At 41.9% G+C, this 20,943-nt stretch overlaps 1 protein-coding gene across 1 annotated transcript in view; it reads right to left on the bottom strand.

The window, feature by feature from the left end:
- CRIM1 (cysteine rich transmembrane BMP regulator 1) overlaps window positions 1–20,180 on the bottom strand; it is a 174,395-nt gene extending 154,215 nt beyond the window's left edge. The window contains exons 1-2 of the mRNA XM_071575406.1: window positions 19,481–20,180; window positions 5,585–5,758 (exon numbers count right to left, since the gene is read on the bottom strand). Coding sequence (XP_071431507.1) covers window positions 5,585–5,758; window positions 19,481–19,829 — 523 coding nt within the window. The 5' untranslated portion in view covers window positions 19,830–20,180. The remainder of the gene's footprint in view (window positions 1–5,584; window positions 5,759–19,480) is intronic.
- Window positions 20,181–20,943: the final 763 nt, after the last annotated feature.

The following is a 20,943-nucleotide window of genomic DNA, read 5'->3' as shown; positions in this document are numbered from 1 at the left end:
TTCAGTTACATGTAAAAAAAATAATGGAATGCAAGGAGTGTGTTGCAATAAATGAGCTTAATAGATACCAACAACTTTAAAAGGCCTTTTCCTTTCACCTATGACGGACAGCAGTGAGTAATCTCAGAGAGGTGCAAGCCAGTAACCAAGAAGCAACCCTTAAAACAACAGTTTTAATAACTTAGTATCAGCAGCAGGTTTTACATGAAGATAGAGATGCAGGAGAAGGGTTTATTTACCTAGAACATTAATCACTTCTTTCATCCAAAAAAAGTATAAATTCTATCCTTCACAATTATTCTGAATAAAGACTGGGTTTAACTTGATATGGAAAATGCTTATGGTTTTGGTAGAGTACAACTGATAAAGTCAACTTGTTTCACCTCTTAGAGCTCAAGTGTACACCAAGAGAACCTGTAAGACAAAGCCATCATCGTTGCTATGACTGGTGGCACTTACGCTCTCTCTGGAAAACATGTTTTTCTGTGTTACATCAGTACCTGGTATTATCAAAGCAAACACCTCTGAAAGAACCTGCAGACTGAAGTTTTTAGTAAATCCAGTTGAAGAGAACCCAGCCTTAAGTACAACACATCTCCTGAAGGACTGGATGCCTCCTCTGACCCACAGCTTTCCCCTGGTCATCCATAACTTTCCCTGCACTTTCCAGAGAGAGGAGGAGATAGTTCACTTCTTAAAAAAAAAGTCTTCTGCCAGAACAGCTATCATTGCAGACCTGATGATGCCTCTGAAGAAGCAGTTCGTGACAGCACAGAAGAGGAGGATCAGGCTGAACAACATACTTAGGTTCCTGTTCTTTGAAGCTTTGCTGGGCTATCTGAATTGGTGCCAGAGTCAGGTGGAAAGGGAGAGAAAGCAGAAGACCAGAACTGAAATACAGCCTTTGAAACTAGATTCTGGGCTAACTGGACTGACATTCCATTACAAGTTTTCAATGCTACTTCTTATCAATGCCCTACAAATTTATCTCAATGAAAAGAAAATTAGTTCCTTCTCTACTTCCCTCAACCACAATCGCCAGTATATCAAACATCTGCAGCTAATTCTTTGCCGATCATGACTGCAAGAATGTATAGATGCAGTTTATGAGCCTGTTCGTGTGGCTCAGTGGACAGCAGGCATCTCATTGCTTTCCAACCTCTGGCCATAATTTTCACAGTCCACTCCAGCAATGCAAGTTCAACCAAGTTGCCATCATTAGCAGTCTCCTGAGTAGAAACAAGCTTTCCAAGCTCAAGAACACAGGATTTCCTGAACCATATCAGAGCAGGCACTCATCAAGACAATAAGCAAAAGCATTTTCAACAATAACAGAAAACCTCACCCCAACACAGGAGTCTATTATTACTATTATTATTATGGCATGCAATAGCTTTTCCAGACAGTTTCTTTATAACCCTAAATGTGTGCATTTCCTCGTAGCAGGATGGTTCATGTTCTCTATATAAACCTTCTCTACAAAAAGTCACTGATGGTCCAGGCAGAGAAACAAGCACTTCAAGCCTGGTAATTGAGTTGGAAGAGACCTCTAAGGTACAAAAATGCTTTATGCTATCTGCTAATTTACTTAAGTGACAACTCTCTGAATATTTGCAGCATGACTACATGAAAATTAGACACAAGTTAGCTACCAAGTTCTATTCCAAAACCAATCCTTTCAAATGTATTTAATCTTACTCTTTCCCAGGAAAACAAGGGCAAGGGGTGGGGATGACAACTGCCTTTGGTGCCTGTATTACTGGGACTGCACTTGAACCTCGCCATACTTTCTTCCAAATGGACATCGACACCCTTATATAGGTTTCATACATTTGAGTAGAGATTAAAAAGCTTCCCCAAAACAGGGTAGAGCAAGACTCAGGAAGACAAAATAAAGAACATGGATTTAGGCCCTGTCAATGACATCTAAACAACATGACATCAGAGCCCATGCAGCCTGATTTCAGGAAGGACAGAAAGCGTTGCTTTAAATGAAAACAGAATGCAATATGTAGGCAAAGAAAGCAAGAAAGGGAGACAGAGAAAGGTAGAGGTAGAATGAAACATGAGGATGCCAGGAAGGAAGGTAGACACAAGACAACAAGTCAAGAAAGATCCTACATGAAGCTAACAAGAGAAAGCATTGGGTTAGCAGAGTAAAAAAAGCTAGAACTGACATCAAGCCCAGAAGGGAAGACCACATACAGCCTGAAAAGCTTAAGTATGAGACAAACTAGATAAAGATGTAAGATGACTGGAAAGGATCTTTGAAAGAAAAGGTGTAAGTACAAAAAGACAAGAAAATGAAGTATATGCAAAAATCCCAAGTCCTTAACACATTCATGTCTGGAAATGGGACTCCAGATTTCAGCTCACTGTTTGTTATTTGTCAGGTTATATTTACAGAACAGACTCCTTATCTGCAGGCTTTCAGTGAGCTGTGCAGGTTGATAGAAGTAACACTACACATTACCCCCAGCACCTCCTGGGAATGGATGTATGTATACTTAGTATGGTTGGGACAGACCAGCTGCACCTTTCTATCTTTCAAGGAAATGACAAAGAATTCCAAGAAAAGAAAGGGGGCTATACTAATTTTCTAGGTTCCAATTTGTCACATAGTCTGCAAAATTATAAATTTATTTCAGCTGTGCCTTTAACAACAATATTGCCATAAAAAAAAAAGGTTCCCTTGATAGGAAGTGCCTTCCTCCTTCCCAACTATCTTCACAATTAGAAGGAAAGCTACCTAGCTATCTTACCCACTTTTCCACTCAGCAGGATGGGCTTAAGTCCTTTCCCTTCCTCCAGCTGTATTATGAATGTTCATCAACATGTGAATGATACACAAATAATGAATATCAAAAGTCTTATTTTCAATTGTTATATCCTCAAAGAAGAAAACACGTGAACAGGCTGCTTAGATGGTACTTTCGTCTTTCAGTTTTCTTCAGAAATTCTGATTACAGTGCTCATCAGTCAGGTGCTCAATTTGTGTCTTTTTAATCACACTGTGTATTTAATTATCCATGTAAAGTGTGGTGAGGAGAGGGAAGTTAGACTATCCTCCCTTGGTCCCACTTTCCATGGCAACAGATTCTATTAGAGTATTTAAAGATTTAAATTACTACTTTCAAATCTTCCTGCTATTATCTTTAACAGACAAGCCACAAGAGTGAAGTATACATCAGTACTTTGGATTTCAGAAAAATCTTAATTTGACATATTTAACAGATCTTATGAATCATCCCTTTTAACATGACACTACAGTTTAAGATTTAGCATGCCTTAAAGAAACTGAAAGATTTCTTTATTTTTTAACATGCTCAGAGAGCCCTCTGGTTTGCATACTTCCTAAATCATGTTTCAGGTGGACTTTCTAAGTGGATAAATTCCACTTTCAGACTGTTAAACTTTGAAAGCCTGAAATATTCAAACAGCAAATGCTGGCTTAGACACACAAAAGTGCCTATTCCATTTTACCTAAGAGACTTGGCTTGCTTAGCAAACAGGGACGTGGCAAGCACTAGTGGAAAAAAGTTATTCTTCTTTCCGTTAAGTTAGGTACAGGATGAAGCATTACTTTGGTTTTAATTACCAAAACAAGAAATAATGCACTTAAAGAAACAACTTCCATTAGCACTTAGCATTAAATTACCAATCCTAGCTGGAGAAAGAGGGGAAAAAACATTTACAGTATAAGACACAGTAGGCATATTTGACAGACTACATCTGTCAAATGCAGAAATCAAAGTTATATTATGACTTTGGCCCATCTATTAGGAAATACAAATGGATTTAATTTCCAACGTCACTCAGTGGTACAATTTGATAGTTTAAGGATGCAAATGCAAATTCACACTCATGAGTAAAAGCTGGACTTTCATAACACTGAAATTGTAACTGCCAGATTTCTGGTATTTAAGGGTACCATTGTTGTTTCAATACTTGCATCAGGTATCCTTTACAACTGAGAAAGATTAAAAAGTCAACAGGCCCTAAACACTTCTACTGATGCTCTGTAGTCTGACTTAGGAATAACACTTTCTCCACTCCCGAAGGAAATAAAACAAACAACAAAAAACCCACAAATTAAAAGAAAAGAATTACATCTCTGAAAAAATAACTGGATCTTATACTAGTTTATGTAGAATATCGTTACCTCACGGCTAAGTATGAAATGCTATTCTTTTTTTAAATGGAAACTTAGCTGAAACAAGAGACTGCAAATGGCTCAATAATCAACCTGCTTTAGCTATACCTTTCCACAAACTAAGACCATCTCTTCCAAGGCCGCAAAGTATGACAAGGCAACCCACAGCAGATTTTCATAGCGAGTTAAACACATGGTGAATTATCATGCCAATACAGTCCCGCTGAACTACTACACACTTAGTCACCTATTCACAAGTTAAAAAAGAACTGGTGAGTAAGAATTCTTCAGAACCCATAATGCTAGTGCCCACTACTACAGCAAGAAAAGACCAAAGGTTCTGCCTCTGCTCTTCCTAGAACTACAAAAACCCCACAAAAACCCCACACAAAGCACTTGTACGCCTTTAGTGAGCAACATCATGACCAATGATCATGAGTATGTTTCCGCAGTTTCTCACAAGATCTCCTTGTTTAAAGCTTGTAGCTTGAAAACAATTTTCTTAACACAAAAGAAATATGACAGATGACATCATATCCTGCTTCCTTAACTCAAAGTTAGTAACTTTAACTATGTTCAGTAGCCTATAAATGCAATCACTTCTTCAATATGACTTTTTAAACATTAAAGTAGACTATTTAAGCATATCCACACCACTACTCAACTTTTGCATGTTCCTGAGCATTTTGGAGAATAAACAGTAATTACAGCATTATGGAAAGGGTCCAATATCACTCCTTTGGTAACTGTTCAAAACAATCACAGAAATACACCATGGAAATTTAATTCTAACTGGATATATTTGAGCCAACTCTTTTCCAGTTCAGCCATATGCAACAATAAGATAAAAATCAAAACAAACATGAATGTATGAAGAAACAAACATTTGGGGCCTAATGAAAACCTAATAAAAGGAACTTATACACTGTAAAATACGAGCATTAAGGTAATATTACATTATGTAAACTTAAAGAAAACAGCAATTCATGCATTCATGGAATAAAAGATGTAAGTATAATCAATACCTCTTTTTTTTCTAGACCTTTACTATTAAAATCCACTGCATTTATTCATGGTTCAGTCACATCAATACATCTAAAGAGAGTATTCCACACTGCTTTACAGCTAAAGGTATGCAAAAGTAGCTACCACAAACTACAAACAGAACCATTTAGTCTTAAAATCTACAAACATCATAGCACACAAATCACAAAGGATTAGTTTCTTCCTTCCTTAAACTTAAGCATTTGGAATGCCAAGCTTACTGAGGTACTATCTTCCTTTAAAACACACCTGTTTTCTGAAAAGTACAGGACCATGTGTATCTGAAACTACACAAATCATCCTAAAACATATTAAACTAGACTCTAGTTTTTCATTAACTGCACAGAAAAAATTGCTAACTCAGAGTTACTGAAGACACGTGCTTACCTTCAATCCTTTTTAATGCCGACAGACAAGCATCCCGGCTTGGAAATTCAAATGGATTATTACAGGTCCGAATGGTGTCACATTCGCATTTCCCGTTGATTATGTTACAACCTGTTATAAGGTTTTCATTGCATGGTTCAAATCCAAGAAGCTGATCATCATCCCAGTTTTCATCTAAAATAAACAAACAAACTCGCTCACTATTGGATTTCAGCTGGAGTACATAAATTCAGCTGCTTTGGAGTTGTGTGCGATTCAGATCAAGTTCAACATAATGTCAGATAGAAGATAACAGATTAAAACAATAATAGATTAATCTAAGTGGTGGGATTTGCCAAATACCATGTTTCACAGCTAATCTACTGCCCATTTTGCTACAGCAACTGGCATTGTTTACTTCCATCTATGAAAAACTATGTCATCTCAGGGAAATGCATAGCTGTAGTACAAATGAGTGTTATTCTAACAGAAGTAACTTTTGCAGACAGTTATATTTATAATGGAAGTGAGAACACTGGACAGAATCTGCAGCTGTTAGAGAAGTACAAATTGAGTCCTAGAGTATTTTAAAAGATGATTAAAAAGTGCATCACATAGAATTCATTCCACAGAGATAACTTTTTATTACAAAAATGCTGCAAGATGCCAGGCTTCTGATTCTATTGCATGACCAAAGGTGAGTTTTCCAGCAGTCCTGGATTATCATACATATTCTAGGAGAATTGATCAAGCACACTGCACTCCTTGCTGTCAAGGGGTTGGGGATAGTTGGGCCAGAATGAGTCTCTCTGCTCAAGTAACTGTGTCTTTCAAATCAATCCTATCAGATGTCTGTAACTGATGTTCCCACTATAAAACTGTCCATTTTCCTTTTAGGAGGCTACATGCAACAAGATTTTTCTTTTTTATTTTTTCTTCAGAAAGAGATATAAATCCAATTGATCCAGAATTTCAGCAAGATTACCAGTTCTACAAGATCTGTTTCCTTGGGTCAAGTACACATACAGCAGCATCCCACCAACACAGAAGTTCAAGCAAGACAGAATCATAGAACACCCTGGATTGTAAGGGACATAAGACCCACCCAGCTCCACTGCCTCTGCCATGGGCAGGGACACCTTCCACTAGACCAGGTTGTTCAAAGCCCCATCCAACCAGGCCTTGAATACTCCAGGGATGGTGAATCCACAGCTTCTCTGGGCAATCTGTTCTAGTGCTGCACCTCTCTCACAGTAAAGAATTTCTTTCTAATATCTAATCTAAGCCCACTCCCTTTCAGTTTAAAGCCATTCCCCCTTGTCCCCTCACATGCTTTTTATGTGAGACTAAAAAACAAAACTAGGCATGAGGTATTCTTCACTATAGAGCACCAGATAATTTTCCAAGCTTGTCTGTCTATTAAAGAAGTACTACAAATTAGTCACAGAATCCACTGACTTCTAGTAATGACAAAATAAACAAATATTTTCCATCTTTATGTCCTTAGATTCAACAACAGCACTCACATGGTATATTCTAAATAGTTCACCCCAACTTTATATACTATCAACAAGCAAGTTTCCAATACACAGACCATCAAGAAATACTTCAAAAAAGTAAAACCATCTTCAAGTTATGAAGGGTAGGGTTTTTGCTGCTGTTGGGATTATCAAAAGCTGTCCTCCAGTATGAGAGGCCACAGCCAAATGCAAATTGTTTGTTTTTCAGTAGTCTGATGCTCAATCGAAGTCTGAAAACTGACAGCAAATAATAGTATATACACACATATGCTGAGGTTGGCATGTAAGTACTGTTCATTCAGAAATGTGCAGAATATCTGCTAACCTGCAGTTTTTCCTGTTTTGGGTAAAATAAAAATCCACCACCTTGAAAGAGCTGTTTATCATTTCAATACTGTACATGATATACAGGAGGTGTCACAGCAGATTCTCACAGGTATATTTTTCCCTGTACAGCCAACTGCTTGCTTTCTACTATGAGCTGGCAAAGTATCCTGCTCAAATAAAGCACTGATAAATAACAAGGTCAATTTTAGACATAAAGATGGGAATTTCCATGGGAACCTCATGGCTCTTCTACTCTATAAATATAGCAAAGGAAGAGTGGCCATCAACCTCAGGAAGTAATTTCTTTTTTTTTTTAGTTAACGTTCGCCTATCATCCCATATAGCAACTGCATCAATGAAAGTCAAAGGAAGTACAGAAGTCCCTGAAGAGAAACTATTAAAATTCTTTCATTAGAAGATGCCTCTCCAGTAGTGCCTGGGACACTTTCATTGTGAGGAGGCCATGCACGCAGAAGGAAAAAAAAAAGTCCTGAGAATTTGAAGAACAATAATACATCCTGTTTTTGAGAAGCCGGAATACAGCCTGGACAACTTGTATTTTAGAAATCACAGCAGTTATCCATGTAACAACAAGAACAAAAGCTACACCTGCGGTCCAAGACTCGTCGATTCAAACTCTGTAACCACATGAACCACAGCTTCATCCAGATCAAACAAAGGGGGTTGAGTTGCTCCCTGTTTCTGACAGATGGGCTCTCCTCCCAGACCCCTGGTGCAGGACAGGAGCCCAGCCTGCCCTGGCAGCTGCCAGACCAGAGGCAGTGCGTGTGCTCTTGCCCCCACAGTTCCAAGCCTCCCAGCTTACTGCATTGCAGACAGAGCACTCAGATGCTGATGAGCTTGGTGCTCTTCTAGCAAACCAGTTCAGAGTGTTTGTGACACTTTGCCCTGTGGTATTTCATTACTAGATCTTCTCAAGGCTGACAGATCAGCAGGATCCCTGTCACACAAAAGCTGCTCACCCCACGTAAGGTGGGACCCACTCAGCACAGAGAGCAGTTGTCCTTTATATCTATAGCAGAACACCTCGATGCAGATGCACTGCACACCACGGCACTACCCACCCTGATTTCCAGGACAGGTTAATGGTTGATAGTACACCTGCTGCTTCTCATGACTTTCCAAAAAAGGCAGTACACAATGACCACATGGCCCAGTACTAGCTGCACCTAAAGTCTTCAGTGCCACACACTTCAAAAATTAGCTCAGTAGCCATTGAGAACATGGAAGAGAAATCCCTCAGTAATACTTGCAGCCTATACTTGTAACGTCTTCTGAATCTTGAAACAACGTATTTTTCGTTACTCAGGGTGAATACAAAAAAGTTACATTCAGACAGGAAGAATGCAAATCCAGTTTTAGCCTGCACATCATCTAGCAGCCTGCTCTTCACACAAGTTCATTGATGGAAATCTTGTTTCTAAATGAAGGAACAAAAATGTAATAGGAGCTTATTTTAGTTTAGTAAATCAATGCAAAGTCTGGAATGAATTTTCATGCACACTTAAGACTTCTTTTGCTAGCTGATTTTCTTCTTTTATGCATGTATCATTTACCACTTAGAAGAAACCTTCAGATGTCACATCGGTATAGGCAGAACAAAATTCCTTGGAACAGGAAGTACAACTAACTAGATAAAAACATTCACACGAGTTACAGGGACAGATCAAGTGTCTCACTTCAATTCAAAGCTTTGGTTACTTGATGCAAAAGCATCTAGTGCTGTCCTTGATGCAGATAAATCACGACCCAGTAGAGCAAGCTTAGTCCTTCAGAGGTCAGCAATATTTCAAATGACAGTGGAATAATGTCTTGAACAAAACATATAACCTAGGCCCTGTGAACTATTTCAAAAGCCAAACTTTTACACACCAGTGATTTGAGACCTGGGACAGTTCATGGACTATTCCAGGCTGCAACACAAACATTTTCCTGCATGCTCTGCTTCATGTCCTCTATGTCTTCCTCTTCAGGATACCTGTCTTTCATGCCTACCTCTCAGAAATCTGAATGATGTGAAGGAATAAACTGAGATATAATGATTTGTGAAAGCTTTACTTCTCTGCAAGCAGGGCTGACAAAACCCAAATGTAAGAATCTGAGCCTGTCAAGCCTTGGTATGCATATCTTGTCTCTTAGCTGACTTCTAGTATACCTAAAAATACAAAAATCAAGTAGGTGTTTAACATTCTTGAGTTTTTAGAAGCAATCCAGCTGAAAAGAAGCCTATGTAAACTGCTAGTTTGCATTCAAACTGATCTTTGTTTAGCTGCGATTTTCACCATCTCATTGTGCCAGAATGATCAGGTAGGGGCAAAAAGGGAAGGGCCATACTTTCTAGCAGCCCTGAGTTGTCACTGGACTCTTGTTATACAATCATACATTTGCAGAGCAGTTCAAACACTCCCAGTAGGCTGGTAACTACAGCTTCAAAGTCATTTCTCTTTCAAATAATTTCTATCTGCATGCAGATTCCCACTCTTTCCAATTCATTCAGACAAGTTCCCTTTTCAGGTAATAATGTAGTTCTGCATTTACTCAGATCAAAGTTAAGTCCTGGACATAATACCTTTTTTAAGTCTCCTAAGTATGCTTTCATACCCTAAGGAAGCCACGGGAGTGGAGACTTCACATTAATTCCAAACATTTTTCCATTTTCTTCTAGCATTCCTGTAATCACTGTCTTTCTGCAAAGCAAATGTTTCAGCTTGCTAAAAATTCATGTACTTCTCTGCGGTGCTGAACTCCCAAGTCCTGTCATAGCATGCATCTAAAGTAGGGAGGAGGATTAAGGCATGAACAAGAGGTACTTAAACAGGTCCAGTCTGGGAAACAGTCTGAGAAATTTATCTCTGGTAAGCAGCATTCCATCACTTCTTTCATACTAAATCCTACATACCAGCTTTCACAACACAGGACCATGCAAGGCATGATTCTCACAATTGAAGTATTCATCTTCTTCACCTGAAGAACTGCTTGTGTTTTCAAAAGAGCATGAAACTGAGAAACTAACTTTGACACTTATTTTTAAGGCACACAGGACCTCACTATAGTTTACTATCTCCATATGCAAAGGATCATCTCAAAACAGGTGCAAGCTAAAAGTACAAGGACAGACCTTTTCAAAGACTCCTTCTCCATTCCTTAAACTATTGCCTTCTCCTCTTTCAAGTTCTCAATTCCTTCTGCCCAGCACAGAAACTTCTCTTTTGTGTCCTGTCCCAGCCCTTCTCTTTCTTTGTGGGCATTTAAGGAATATCAGCTATTGTTTGGAAAACATAACACTGTTATCCTGTTAATAAAGATAATGCAACACCTCAAACCAGAAAACAACACACTGAAATGGTTACTAAAATATCACTGTTGAAAAGTAATATACAAGCACTGCACCCACAATAATCTTATGTTTACCCCCCACCCTTGCACTGTAATTTAACTGGGATGAATTGGGTGAACTCTCATAATTTACATTTAACTGCAGCATGTTACTCAGCTATTTCCACCTTTCCTTTAGCATGACAGGTAGCTCTCAGGATGATGAAAGAGTAGAGACGTTGCTGATCTGAAAGCAAAACAGTTCAAGTCACATCTTACAGACTCTTGCATCCTTTTAGATCCTGCATTTGAAGGAGAAGAAAGATTTCACAGTGACACAAACAATCCTTACTGAGACTGGTGCTGCGCTCTGGGAACCGGTGGAGGGGGAACCTTTCAAAAGCTCCTCCATCAAACTAGACCCAAGGTCTGAGCCCTGCCACTCCACACTGGTATACACAACAGCATTTTCAAATCAGTGGTATTCATTAAGATGGTATGAGACTCTGAAAGGATCCTACAGACTTGCTAAAATAAAAAAAGGAAATGCTTCTTGCCAGTAGGCTTTGGCTTCTCTTTGAACAGGAAAAAAGAAAGATGGAAAGGAAATTCATGTTTTGGAGGAGCTGAACAATAGAAATGACTAATCACCACTAAAGAATGCTTGAAACCCAGCCCCAGACCTTGAAAAGCAGCAGAAAGGAAGACTAGCCTTGAAGTGAGTTTGAGCTCATATACTGGCTTCAATCCTTTCCTCTCTTGAAACTTATTCCTTCACTGAAGACATGAATCAAGGACAACAGCCAGCAGAAACTTTTATGGTAAGACACACAGCTGAGAGTTTTGTGAGAAAGCATTTTTTTCACCTTCTGAAAGGGTCTGCTTTCCAAGGCCAAGTCTTCATGTGGAATGTACAGCAGTACAAAAGGGTTTAGCAGCCTCCTGAGAAAATTTCTAGTCAAAGTTAGAAAGCAAAACTGCACCATAACATTTAGATACCTCAGGAACACATACACGTAAGGCTTGTTTAAAATCTGACTGCCTGCTTTATCTTATCCAAAATAGAGCATGTATCTCAGGTGATCAAATCCCCAGTGTAACAAGAAATATTTTCACTGCAGCAGCTCTGCATGTGTCTCAAGACAGTTATTTCATACTAAGGAATGCACAAAGTATTTAAACAGACCAGCTTTCCACTCAATTATCAGAAACTTCACAGAAGCCTCGAGGAAGGCAAGGAGATAAATGGAAATGTTAAGTGAAGCATGTGATGTGGATAACTATTTCAGGTTTTAAAGTTTTCCCTTCCCCACACTGTCTGGAATATTTTAGTTCTCCAAGTACCTTGCCTGTCTTTTTTTTACTTTTTGGGGTGGCAGGGGGAGGGATGGAAGGAAAGTGCTGATGGGGGTGGTCGGCAGAGTAAGGAAAAGTGTGTTTAGTTTGGCTTTTGTTTTCTTTATGACTTTCACTATTGGGGGTCCTCACAACAAAACTGAATGGTACTTCCAATAGCTTTCCTTCTCCAAAGATAGTCTGAAATGACAAATCATTAGTTTCAAAGTCTGACCCCTACATAGTTACACAGCTGAAAAAAGCCTTACAAATAATTATTTTAAACCTATGACCAGAACCATGTTTTGTTTGTAAGTAGCTGACTAAAAATACTACACAGTGTCCCAGGGTTTAATTGATCAGAGAGAGCCTCTTCCAGTACTCCCCTGATTAGAACGAGCACGAACAGCCGTCATTTCAGCTGTTGTAGAAGATTTTTCCCCTAGCTCTAGAAAAGTCTTTACAAAAAATAATTGCTAAGGCCTCAGAAAAGAGCCAAACCTTCACAACCATTTTCCAAAGGAGGTTAAAACTCCATTTTTTTTTCAAGTTGCACTCTGCACCCACACACTTAAGAGGTCTGCATGTACAGCAGCACGCACCAGCTTCACTGCAAACAAGTAGTTGGCTGGCAGATTGCTGCAGCTGCTAGGCAGAGGCAAAACTGACAGGAGTAGGAAAAGTTTTTCCAAAGGGAAATTCTGGAACAAGGCTATGAATTAAGCAACCTATAGCAAGAACACTCCACACTATTAGAAGAAACCCAGTATCTTAAATATTTTGCCACCTTTCCCCCCACTCATTAATGCAACATCACTGTTTGAGAAGAATTGCATGTTCATGTTTCAGAATGTTTCAGAAGAATTGCACCCAATTTCTGAGTCATAGGAGACTACAGGAAAAACTCTACCTTGGATATAGAATTAGCTTCTAGGCTTTTTTATTTTTCTAAAACTTAAGAGATAGACATCAAGTTTGGTGTTTATATTATGAAAGCAGCACATTTTAAGTTAGCACGTGTAATCAGTATGACCTCAGCTTTTTATCAACAGCCCATCAGCGAGGGGAAGAAATACCTCCAACATGCTCACATCCAACCTGTCTGAAAAAACTCTGAGGAGAGTACCCCACAGCCTGCAGCAAAACACAAGTGTAATTCATTACAACGGTAAGTGACCCAACAAAATGGGCTTTCTTGGATTTAGAAACATTACACTTGTTAGCTTTTTCACTAATTAAAAACAATATGAAAGAAAACAACAACAACAGCAAAAAAACCATAACCAAACAGCTGAAGCCTAACAATATCAGGGTAGCTGGCTATGTAAGGCTTAAAGTTTAGGAAATGAGTAAGAACATGGGAATTGGTGCATGCCTGTGAGCCAGTACTTTTCCTCCTGTCCACAACCCCTGTGTTCCCGTTTGCTTTCCTATTAAAGACTTGTACATTCATGACCCACAAGGTGTTAACATGATTTGCAGTTTCTGAAGTTAAGTGCCCCGTATACCCAGTGAATGCTGCTAGGGACTGAACATTGCCTCTGGTAAAGGTGTGAACTGCTTCCATTCATCTCAAAACATTACTAAGGGCTTACTTTCCCTCCCCTTCCCAGACAAGGCCAAACTAGTCTGTTCAGACAAGAGCTCCCTCAGGGACCATCTTTTAATCCCTATGCTTATGTGGAATTTAATCTAGATATCCTTTAGACAAAGTTATCTTCCCATCTTAGTTTATGTTGGTAAGTTTCTTCATATACACAAGCTTTCTATGCTAGTGTCAGTCATCTTCCAAACTCCAGTATTCTAAGACTACACAACTGGTGCCACACAATATCTCAGGCAAAACCCTGGGTTCACCATTTCCAAGTTTACATTCCCTGTGGATTAAATGCATTCTCAAATGAAAGCAGTTTAAAAGTCACAAGAGACATTTAATAGGTCACCTCTACAAAGTATTCAATCCATTACAACAGAGAAACATTTGGTTCTGTCTGCAAGATGCTACAAACTTTACTTATTGAGATGAAGAATGCTTGAGGGGGGCACAAAGGAAGGGAAGAGGAAAGCATTTTTGAACTATATTAATGGATTAATTATTACATAATATGCCTGTCAGTTAAATGACATTTTGCTTGACTAAGTACTAGGCAAGAAGTTAAATGATGCAAGAATCCTTGAATCAGCTAGAGGGTACTTAAACCAGCAAACATGCCTAGGGGCGAGTTTCAAGGTACCTTAAAAAAAGAAATTTTTATAAGCAGCATGATTTTGGGGAACCTGATGAAATAACCACTTTCTGTGTGGAAAAATTCACATTAGCAGGGGATGCTTATGCAAGGTTTTAAAATGTAAAAATGAATAAAACCAAAATATCTCTCCAACAGAAGTTAAAATATTTATTAATCCAGACTATCCACAGTGAGATTTCTTGTTTTAAACTAATTGTTTAAGGAAATGACATCAGCAAAATTAAAGCTCCAGAACAGCAAAAGCCTACCAATTCCTGCATCAAGATCCTTCCTCATATCATAGGAAGTGTTTTCTGGGGGGCAGTAAGGGAAGGGGTCCATTAAATTTGATCAAGACTAGCATATCAGAAGCTGAACATTCACAATCAAAGAACTGCTTCCCAGTCCGGTTTCACAAGTTAAATTTTTTTTTCTGATAATTTTCTTTTTTGTTGACAATATGAATAATTTTTCCATTTGTTTCCCTGATAGTCTGGATTGCTGACAGCATTTTGAACAATGTGTTTTGACTGTCTTCATGCCAACAACCATTTGGTGCACTACTTAATACTGATGAAGTCCCCAACTGGATCGTCAGTTCTAACACTTGATTTACTGGAAGAAGTTCTTTGTGCACACGTGGACATCAAAGACACTTGGATACTTCTCCAGCCATTCACTACATAACACAGTAAGGGAAAAAAAAACCAAACCAAACAAAAACACAACAAAACAAAAAGTTAAGAAATCTGGGCAATGCTCTTCTAGTCCAAACAGATATAAACAACTGGGTTACCCACATGCCATTTCTAAATTACTTAAACTTCAGTAACTTGCACTAAAAGCAAAATACTGCCTGATTTTTAGGGGTCTGAACCACATCACAGGCAAGAAGCCAAGCATGTTGTATGTAAGTCTGTCTGGAGACAAAGCATCAAGTTGAGGGCTTTGGGTCCATTGATCCATTAGATAGAGAGCACAGGACTGAAAACAAGGTTCTCCCAAGGATACTAGCTACAGAAGTTACAAGTATCAGCACTACTTGTGATAAAAATATTATCAAGTCTGTAAGCAAGTTATTCTTACAGCAGGAAAACAAACTTAGCTTTCCTCTTCCAAATTTTGGAAAAAAAATAGGTTTTCAAAGTTTCCTTTCTTCTCACTAGCTCGAATTTCACTGAGCTTTGGTTACATACAATATATTGTGCCTTCACATAGTTCTAAGTGAGATAAACCAGTCCACGGCAGGCTTAAAGGTGGGGAAAGGGATGACAGACACATCCAAGCTCTCTCAGCTTGCCTCAACAAGGAGTCAGACAGACTGTAATGCTTCTAGATCTCAGAGACGCAGTTCAGTAAATGAGACTAGGACTAAACACAGTAAGGCAAGCTTCTGTCATTGTCCTAGATTAACCTACATACTTCCTGATACTTGCTAAAATCTGCTACAGCAGCTTTCTCCTGGTCCCAAGGGAGCCCCAGTTCAGAAGTTATGCACCAGGCAGACAAGCTCAAGTATTTAAGGCAAGCCTTAAACTACCTACAGTAAGCAAAAGGAATACAGTAATAACTGTATCTCCCATTCTGCCAGGAAAAAAAACCCAAAACCAAACCAAACAAACAAATAAACAAAAAAAACCCCAAACCCCAAAAAACCCCGAAACAAAAAACCAAACCCAACTAAAAACAAAACAATAAGCAAATCCCAGCAAGGTACTAGATATTATTCGTAAGCTACTGGCACAGAAATACCTTTTTTCAATGTGTACCCAGAGGCTAATTTATATGGAAGTATATCCTAGAAGAAACTTAACACAATGAGACTAGGAGTTTTGTTAACTAAGCATTTCAAATACATTACGAAACCTTATATTTCTATTACTGAGTTAAAAATAATTTCAACTCATTTTCGGTGTTATGTTATATGCTATTGTCATGCCTTTGATGAGTTTAGCAAAGCAACCTATGCCCCTTCATCTAACAGCACCGGAAACCAGGGAAACATGGAAGGTGAAACAAGAGAGTCATCACAAGACATGCCTTCACAAAGTAACTAGTCTTCTTTGGCAGGACTTTTTCAAGGCTCTCTGATCCCCCAGGAAGCCAGAGCCCTATCCAGCTGCACTACTGTAGAGGCCAAGGCTAAGGTGTTTCTGGAGAATTTCAGACATATTCAATGGTGGCTCTAGGACTACCTTCAAAGGCAGAGAGCAAGGGCAGCTCCTACCTTGCATTCAAAATTTCCCAATGCTAAGACTCTTTGGAAAGGGTTGTAGGCTCTCAAAATCTCATCAAACCAATCCAGCAGCACCCCTATAAAGCCAACAGAGGCTGGGGGTCTGCAAAGTCTCTCAAGAATGCCCTTCAGGAGGGGTAGCCACCAGCACCAGGGGAAGCTGACCTCAGAATTATTTATTAAGGGTATAACTGCATTCAGGAAAGGCATTTACCTGCTTCAGGATAATGACACAAATGGAGCCTTAGAACCGCACAGAGATGTGAATAGTTAAGGTGGTGAAATAAACAAGAACTTCCTTCAGGTTTTAGAAGGATAAAGGAAAACAAACAAAGAAACAAAAAACACAACAAAACCCAAACCAAACAAAAAAACCCCAAAACACAACAAAACCCCAGCACGTGGGAATCAGCAACAGATTTCATGAATAAACATGCTTTAACAAAGCATAGTCCATTTGTAATTTCAGAAAGAGAAGTTACCAGTAACAGATGCCACAGATGCTCCTCCGTCAGGTGTTATAAAACTCACTTTTGTCAAGTGCATTAAATACTAAGTTACCAGACAGCTATTTCTACCTGTTGCTATTCCAGATCTCAAAGTTTTCTGTAGCCTAGTATGCATTGATACGCTGAAACAAGATACTGATGAAGCTTCAAAACTGACACAAAACCCATGCTTATAACTGTAGCCAGTAGGGGTCATTTCAGTGTAAAAAACGGCCGTGAAAAAAAGGCTAGAGACAAGAAGAGCAAAACCACCAATTTCTATTCACACAGTTCTGTAAGACACTTCCATTTCCCCCTGCCTGAACTGTGGTAGGCAAGGGTTTGCACTCCCACTAGACAACAACAAAAAAAGCAGTCTTTGTTCTGTTAATGGATAAAGGCAGGGCTTAGAGCCGCTCACCCATCAAGCATCACCACCCTAGCCTGTTGCACGTGTGCCTGTAAGCTGCACAACTGATTTGGTCATCATGATCAAAAAAAACCCAGCTATTCAACCTCATTTTTGTGATCAGAAGCAGTACAAGTCCCCTTTCATCCTTGCTGTCACTTCATGTGCACAACACGCACCATGAAGCACATTACTTCTGTTCCTTAGAATGAGGAAGTTTCCTGACAATACAGTAATAGGTATCCCAGGACTATTTATTAAGCTGACAGTTCAGCTCAGTTGCTTTTAATTAATGAAAATGAAAATTAAATAGATAAGTTATCTCCCTGACTATTCCTATAGTGACAGCTGGAACTAGTTCCTAACCACAACACTAATTGAAATGCAATCTTGCCAACAAATGCTTCATACTATTTTCAACAGTAAATGGGACGTGTTATGAACTACAGCAACGTACAGATTGCATCACTTCAAAGGAATGAAATACTCCTAAACTGCCAGAGACGTCCATACTGCGATACAGTAAGGGAGTTCAAACATTACGGCATTTAATGACTGCAGGCTTTTAGCTCCTTTAACCATGGGGAAGGGGAAAGCTGTTTTAGCCAAGCTTTTACTTGAAAACACACAAGAGAATCTCCTTCAAAGTCAGGTAAGTTTTAAAAGTACCTTTGGTTGTAACTTTTCTATTTCTGAAAACTTTTCCAATACACCTTAAAAATAAGAGAGAGAGACTATAACGATGTACATATTCAGCAACACGGTCTCAACCAAAGTCTTCAAAATAGTTTAAGGCCATTTTAAATTGTTTAGCAAAACTGCTTTTAACCCTGGAGCTCATCCTTCCTCAGCTGCTGAGGCCGATGGCATTGGTTGTAGCACAGGCAAGACACACTGCGTTGCTCTGCCGTGGTTTGCAATTTATTTCTTATGGAGGCAAATGGAGTTTTAAACTAATAATGAAAGCCATGGCAAAGGTCAGCTGCTCAGTAAAAATGACCGAGTTTAGTTTTCTCAAAATAGTGCATCATTGTAAAGGCAGGTTTTTTGGACAGATGCTGCCTCACCACCTCTCTGGACTTTCTACTGCCCTCTACCCGCAGAGAAGAGACCGCCTCCTTTTCCTTTTCCAGAACTGTCGAAGCTCCCGCTCCAAGTCACATATACATTTATACATATCCTAAACTACTGGTTATTTGTAATCTCTTTACAGCGCCATGTTTTCCCTCAACTTGGGAGAAAAGGGAACTGGAGGTACACGAGAAAGAGAGACTAAAAATTTGCCTCTGGCCTTTTGTTAAATTATAACATACGAAAAAAATGAATCTTAAACACACTGATACGTAAAAAGATTTGAAGTGGAAGTGAACTCCTTTTACATTTCATACCAATTCATCACCTCACAAGCATCCAGCAGGGAGCTGAAGTGACTTTGAGAGGAGTTCTGCCGTGGGTATTTCTTTCACCCTCTTGATGCTCCAGCAGGGAAAAAGACACCTCTTTTCATCATATACCGAGCAGGACAGGCGGGGAGATATTAAGTGACAGGAACAGGAAGGAAAACTTTACAACAGATGATCAGCCTTTGTTGCTTCCTTACAGAGGAGGGAATCCGGAACAGGCATCATGTGTGCACGACTGATCTCCGTCGATCTCCATCTGCCAAACCCTTCCCGAGTCCTTTATCAAGGAATTTGAGTTGGGCACCAGTAGCTGGTATAAGCTATTAGCAAACCAGTAACGCTCTATGGGAAGGGGGAACTGCTAGAGCCTTAAAGTTCAGGGTAAGAAAATTAAAACTTCTAAGTAGGCTTTTTTTGGTTGGTTTGGGGTTTTTTGTTTGTTTGTTTTTCAGGCAGGGAGGGTTAAAAGACACGGTCGCAGATGGGACAGGCGGGCAGCGGGAAGCGAAGGAGGGCGCACCGGCGTCTAAGACGTCTTAGACGCCGGTGCGCCCTCCTTCCCTTCCCGCCGCCCACCGGCTACCCCCACCTCGGGGGATGGATAGAAGGATGGGTGATGTCCCGCCGCCTCTCACCTTCGCAGACGCCTACTTCGTACTCGGTGATGGAGTCTCCGTTGAGCGGCGGTCGGATGACACAGCGCAAGCCCCGGTCGCAAGCCCCGTGCAGCCCATAGACTCCCCCGCAGCTCTCGTTCCTTTGCCTAGCGCACATGAAACAGCAACCGCAGATCCCTAGCACGATGCTACCGGGGCAGTTCTTCGGCTCTTCGCATTTGGATTCGTCGCAGGGTAAGCAGACGAGCGCCCGCGTCCCCGACTCGCCCAGCAGCAGGGCCAGCAGGAACAGCCACCCCGCCGCCGCCAGGTGCCAGCCGTCTCCGCCCGGGCGTCTCCTCCCCGCCGAGACCGCTGCCAGGTACATCCCAGCCGCCGCAGCCCGGCCTGGGCCGGGGGGAGCCTCTCGGAAGCCCCCTCGCCGGGCGGCGGACTCAAGCGTGCCGCGGCTCCTTCCCGCCGCCCCCGCCTCCGGCCCCCCGAGGAAAGTTTCCTCTCTCGGCGGCGGTCGCTTCGGCCAAACTTATCCGGGCGGCGGCTCCGCCCGCTGCCCTCTCCGGCAAGCGGCACCCCTCAGTCCGTTCGTCCCTCGCCCACCGGCTCCCAGTCCCGCGGCGCCGTCCGTGCGAGCGGCTGCGAGTGAGCCCCGGCTGCAGCGGCTACCGCTGGTGCCGCGTCCCGCTCGCTGCCGAGTCCCGACTCGCCTCCTGCCTGAGTCTCGCCCCGCTCCGAGTGCGCCCTCTGCCCTTCCCCCATTGGGCGGTGATCGTCCTCGCCCCGCCCCAGCTGCCCGTTCGCACCTTCTCATTGGTCGCTGCCCATGCTGGCACCACCCCCTCCCTTCCCGCCCCCCCGCAGCCCCAGAGCCGGGGCTGGAAGAGGCGCAGCGGAGCCGAGGAGCAGCCTGGGCCCCACAGCGGCCGCCGCCGCCTCCCCCTGCGCTACCCTCCCCTCCCCTCCCCCTCCCGGGGCTGCAGGCGCGGAGCGGAGCGAGGCGGCGGCGCCAGACCGCGGGGACGGACTGGCGGCGGCCCGGGGGACACCGGGGGCGGGGAAGGAGAGGGCCCCGCGAAGGGCGCAGCTACAGCAGCGCGACGCTGGGGGGAATCGCGAAAGGGGCCTCGCCGTGCCCGGCGGCCAGAGCCTCCTCCTCTTCCTCCTCCTGCCCCTTCGAGGGGCGCGGGGATCCGGGATAGGGAGCGGCGCCACGGGAGGAGAGAACCGCGCGGTGCCCGCCCCGTCCCCGCAGCCGAGCCCCGGGTGCCCCGTGGGCGCGGCGGAGCCGGGGCAGACCCGCTCCGCGGGGGTGGGAGGGGCTGCCCCGCCGCCCCGAGTGCTGTCCCGGGCCGCCCCTCCGCCCGCTTGTAAACAAGCGGCGGTGCCGCGGCTCGCCCGTCGAGCTCAGCACCGAAAGCCGCACTCGGGCCGGCGGGTGGTCTTCACCGGTATACGGGCGAGAGGCGCCCGCGCCTGCCGGCCGG

Source organism: Pithys albifrons, chromosome 2, assembly GCF_047495875.1.
Source record: "Pithys albifrons albifrons isolate INPA30051 chromosome 2, PitAlb_v1, whole genome shotgun sequence".
In the NCBI taxonomy this organism is placed as follows: Eukaryota; Metazoa; Chordata; class Aves; order Passeriformes; family Thamnophilidae; genus Pithys; species Pithys albifrons.
The sequence above is the reverse complement of the archived record's forward strand: the minus strand, read 5'-3'. Positions and strand labels throughout refer to the sequence as shown.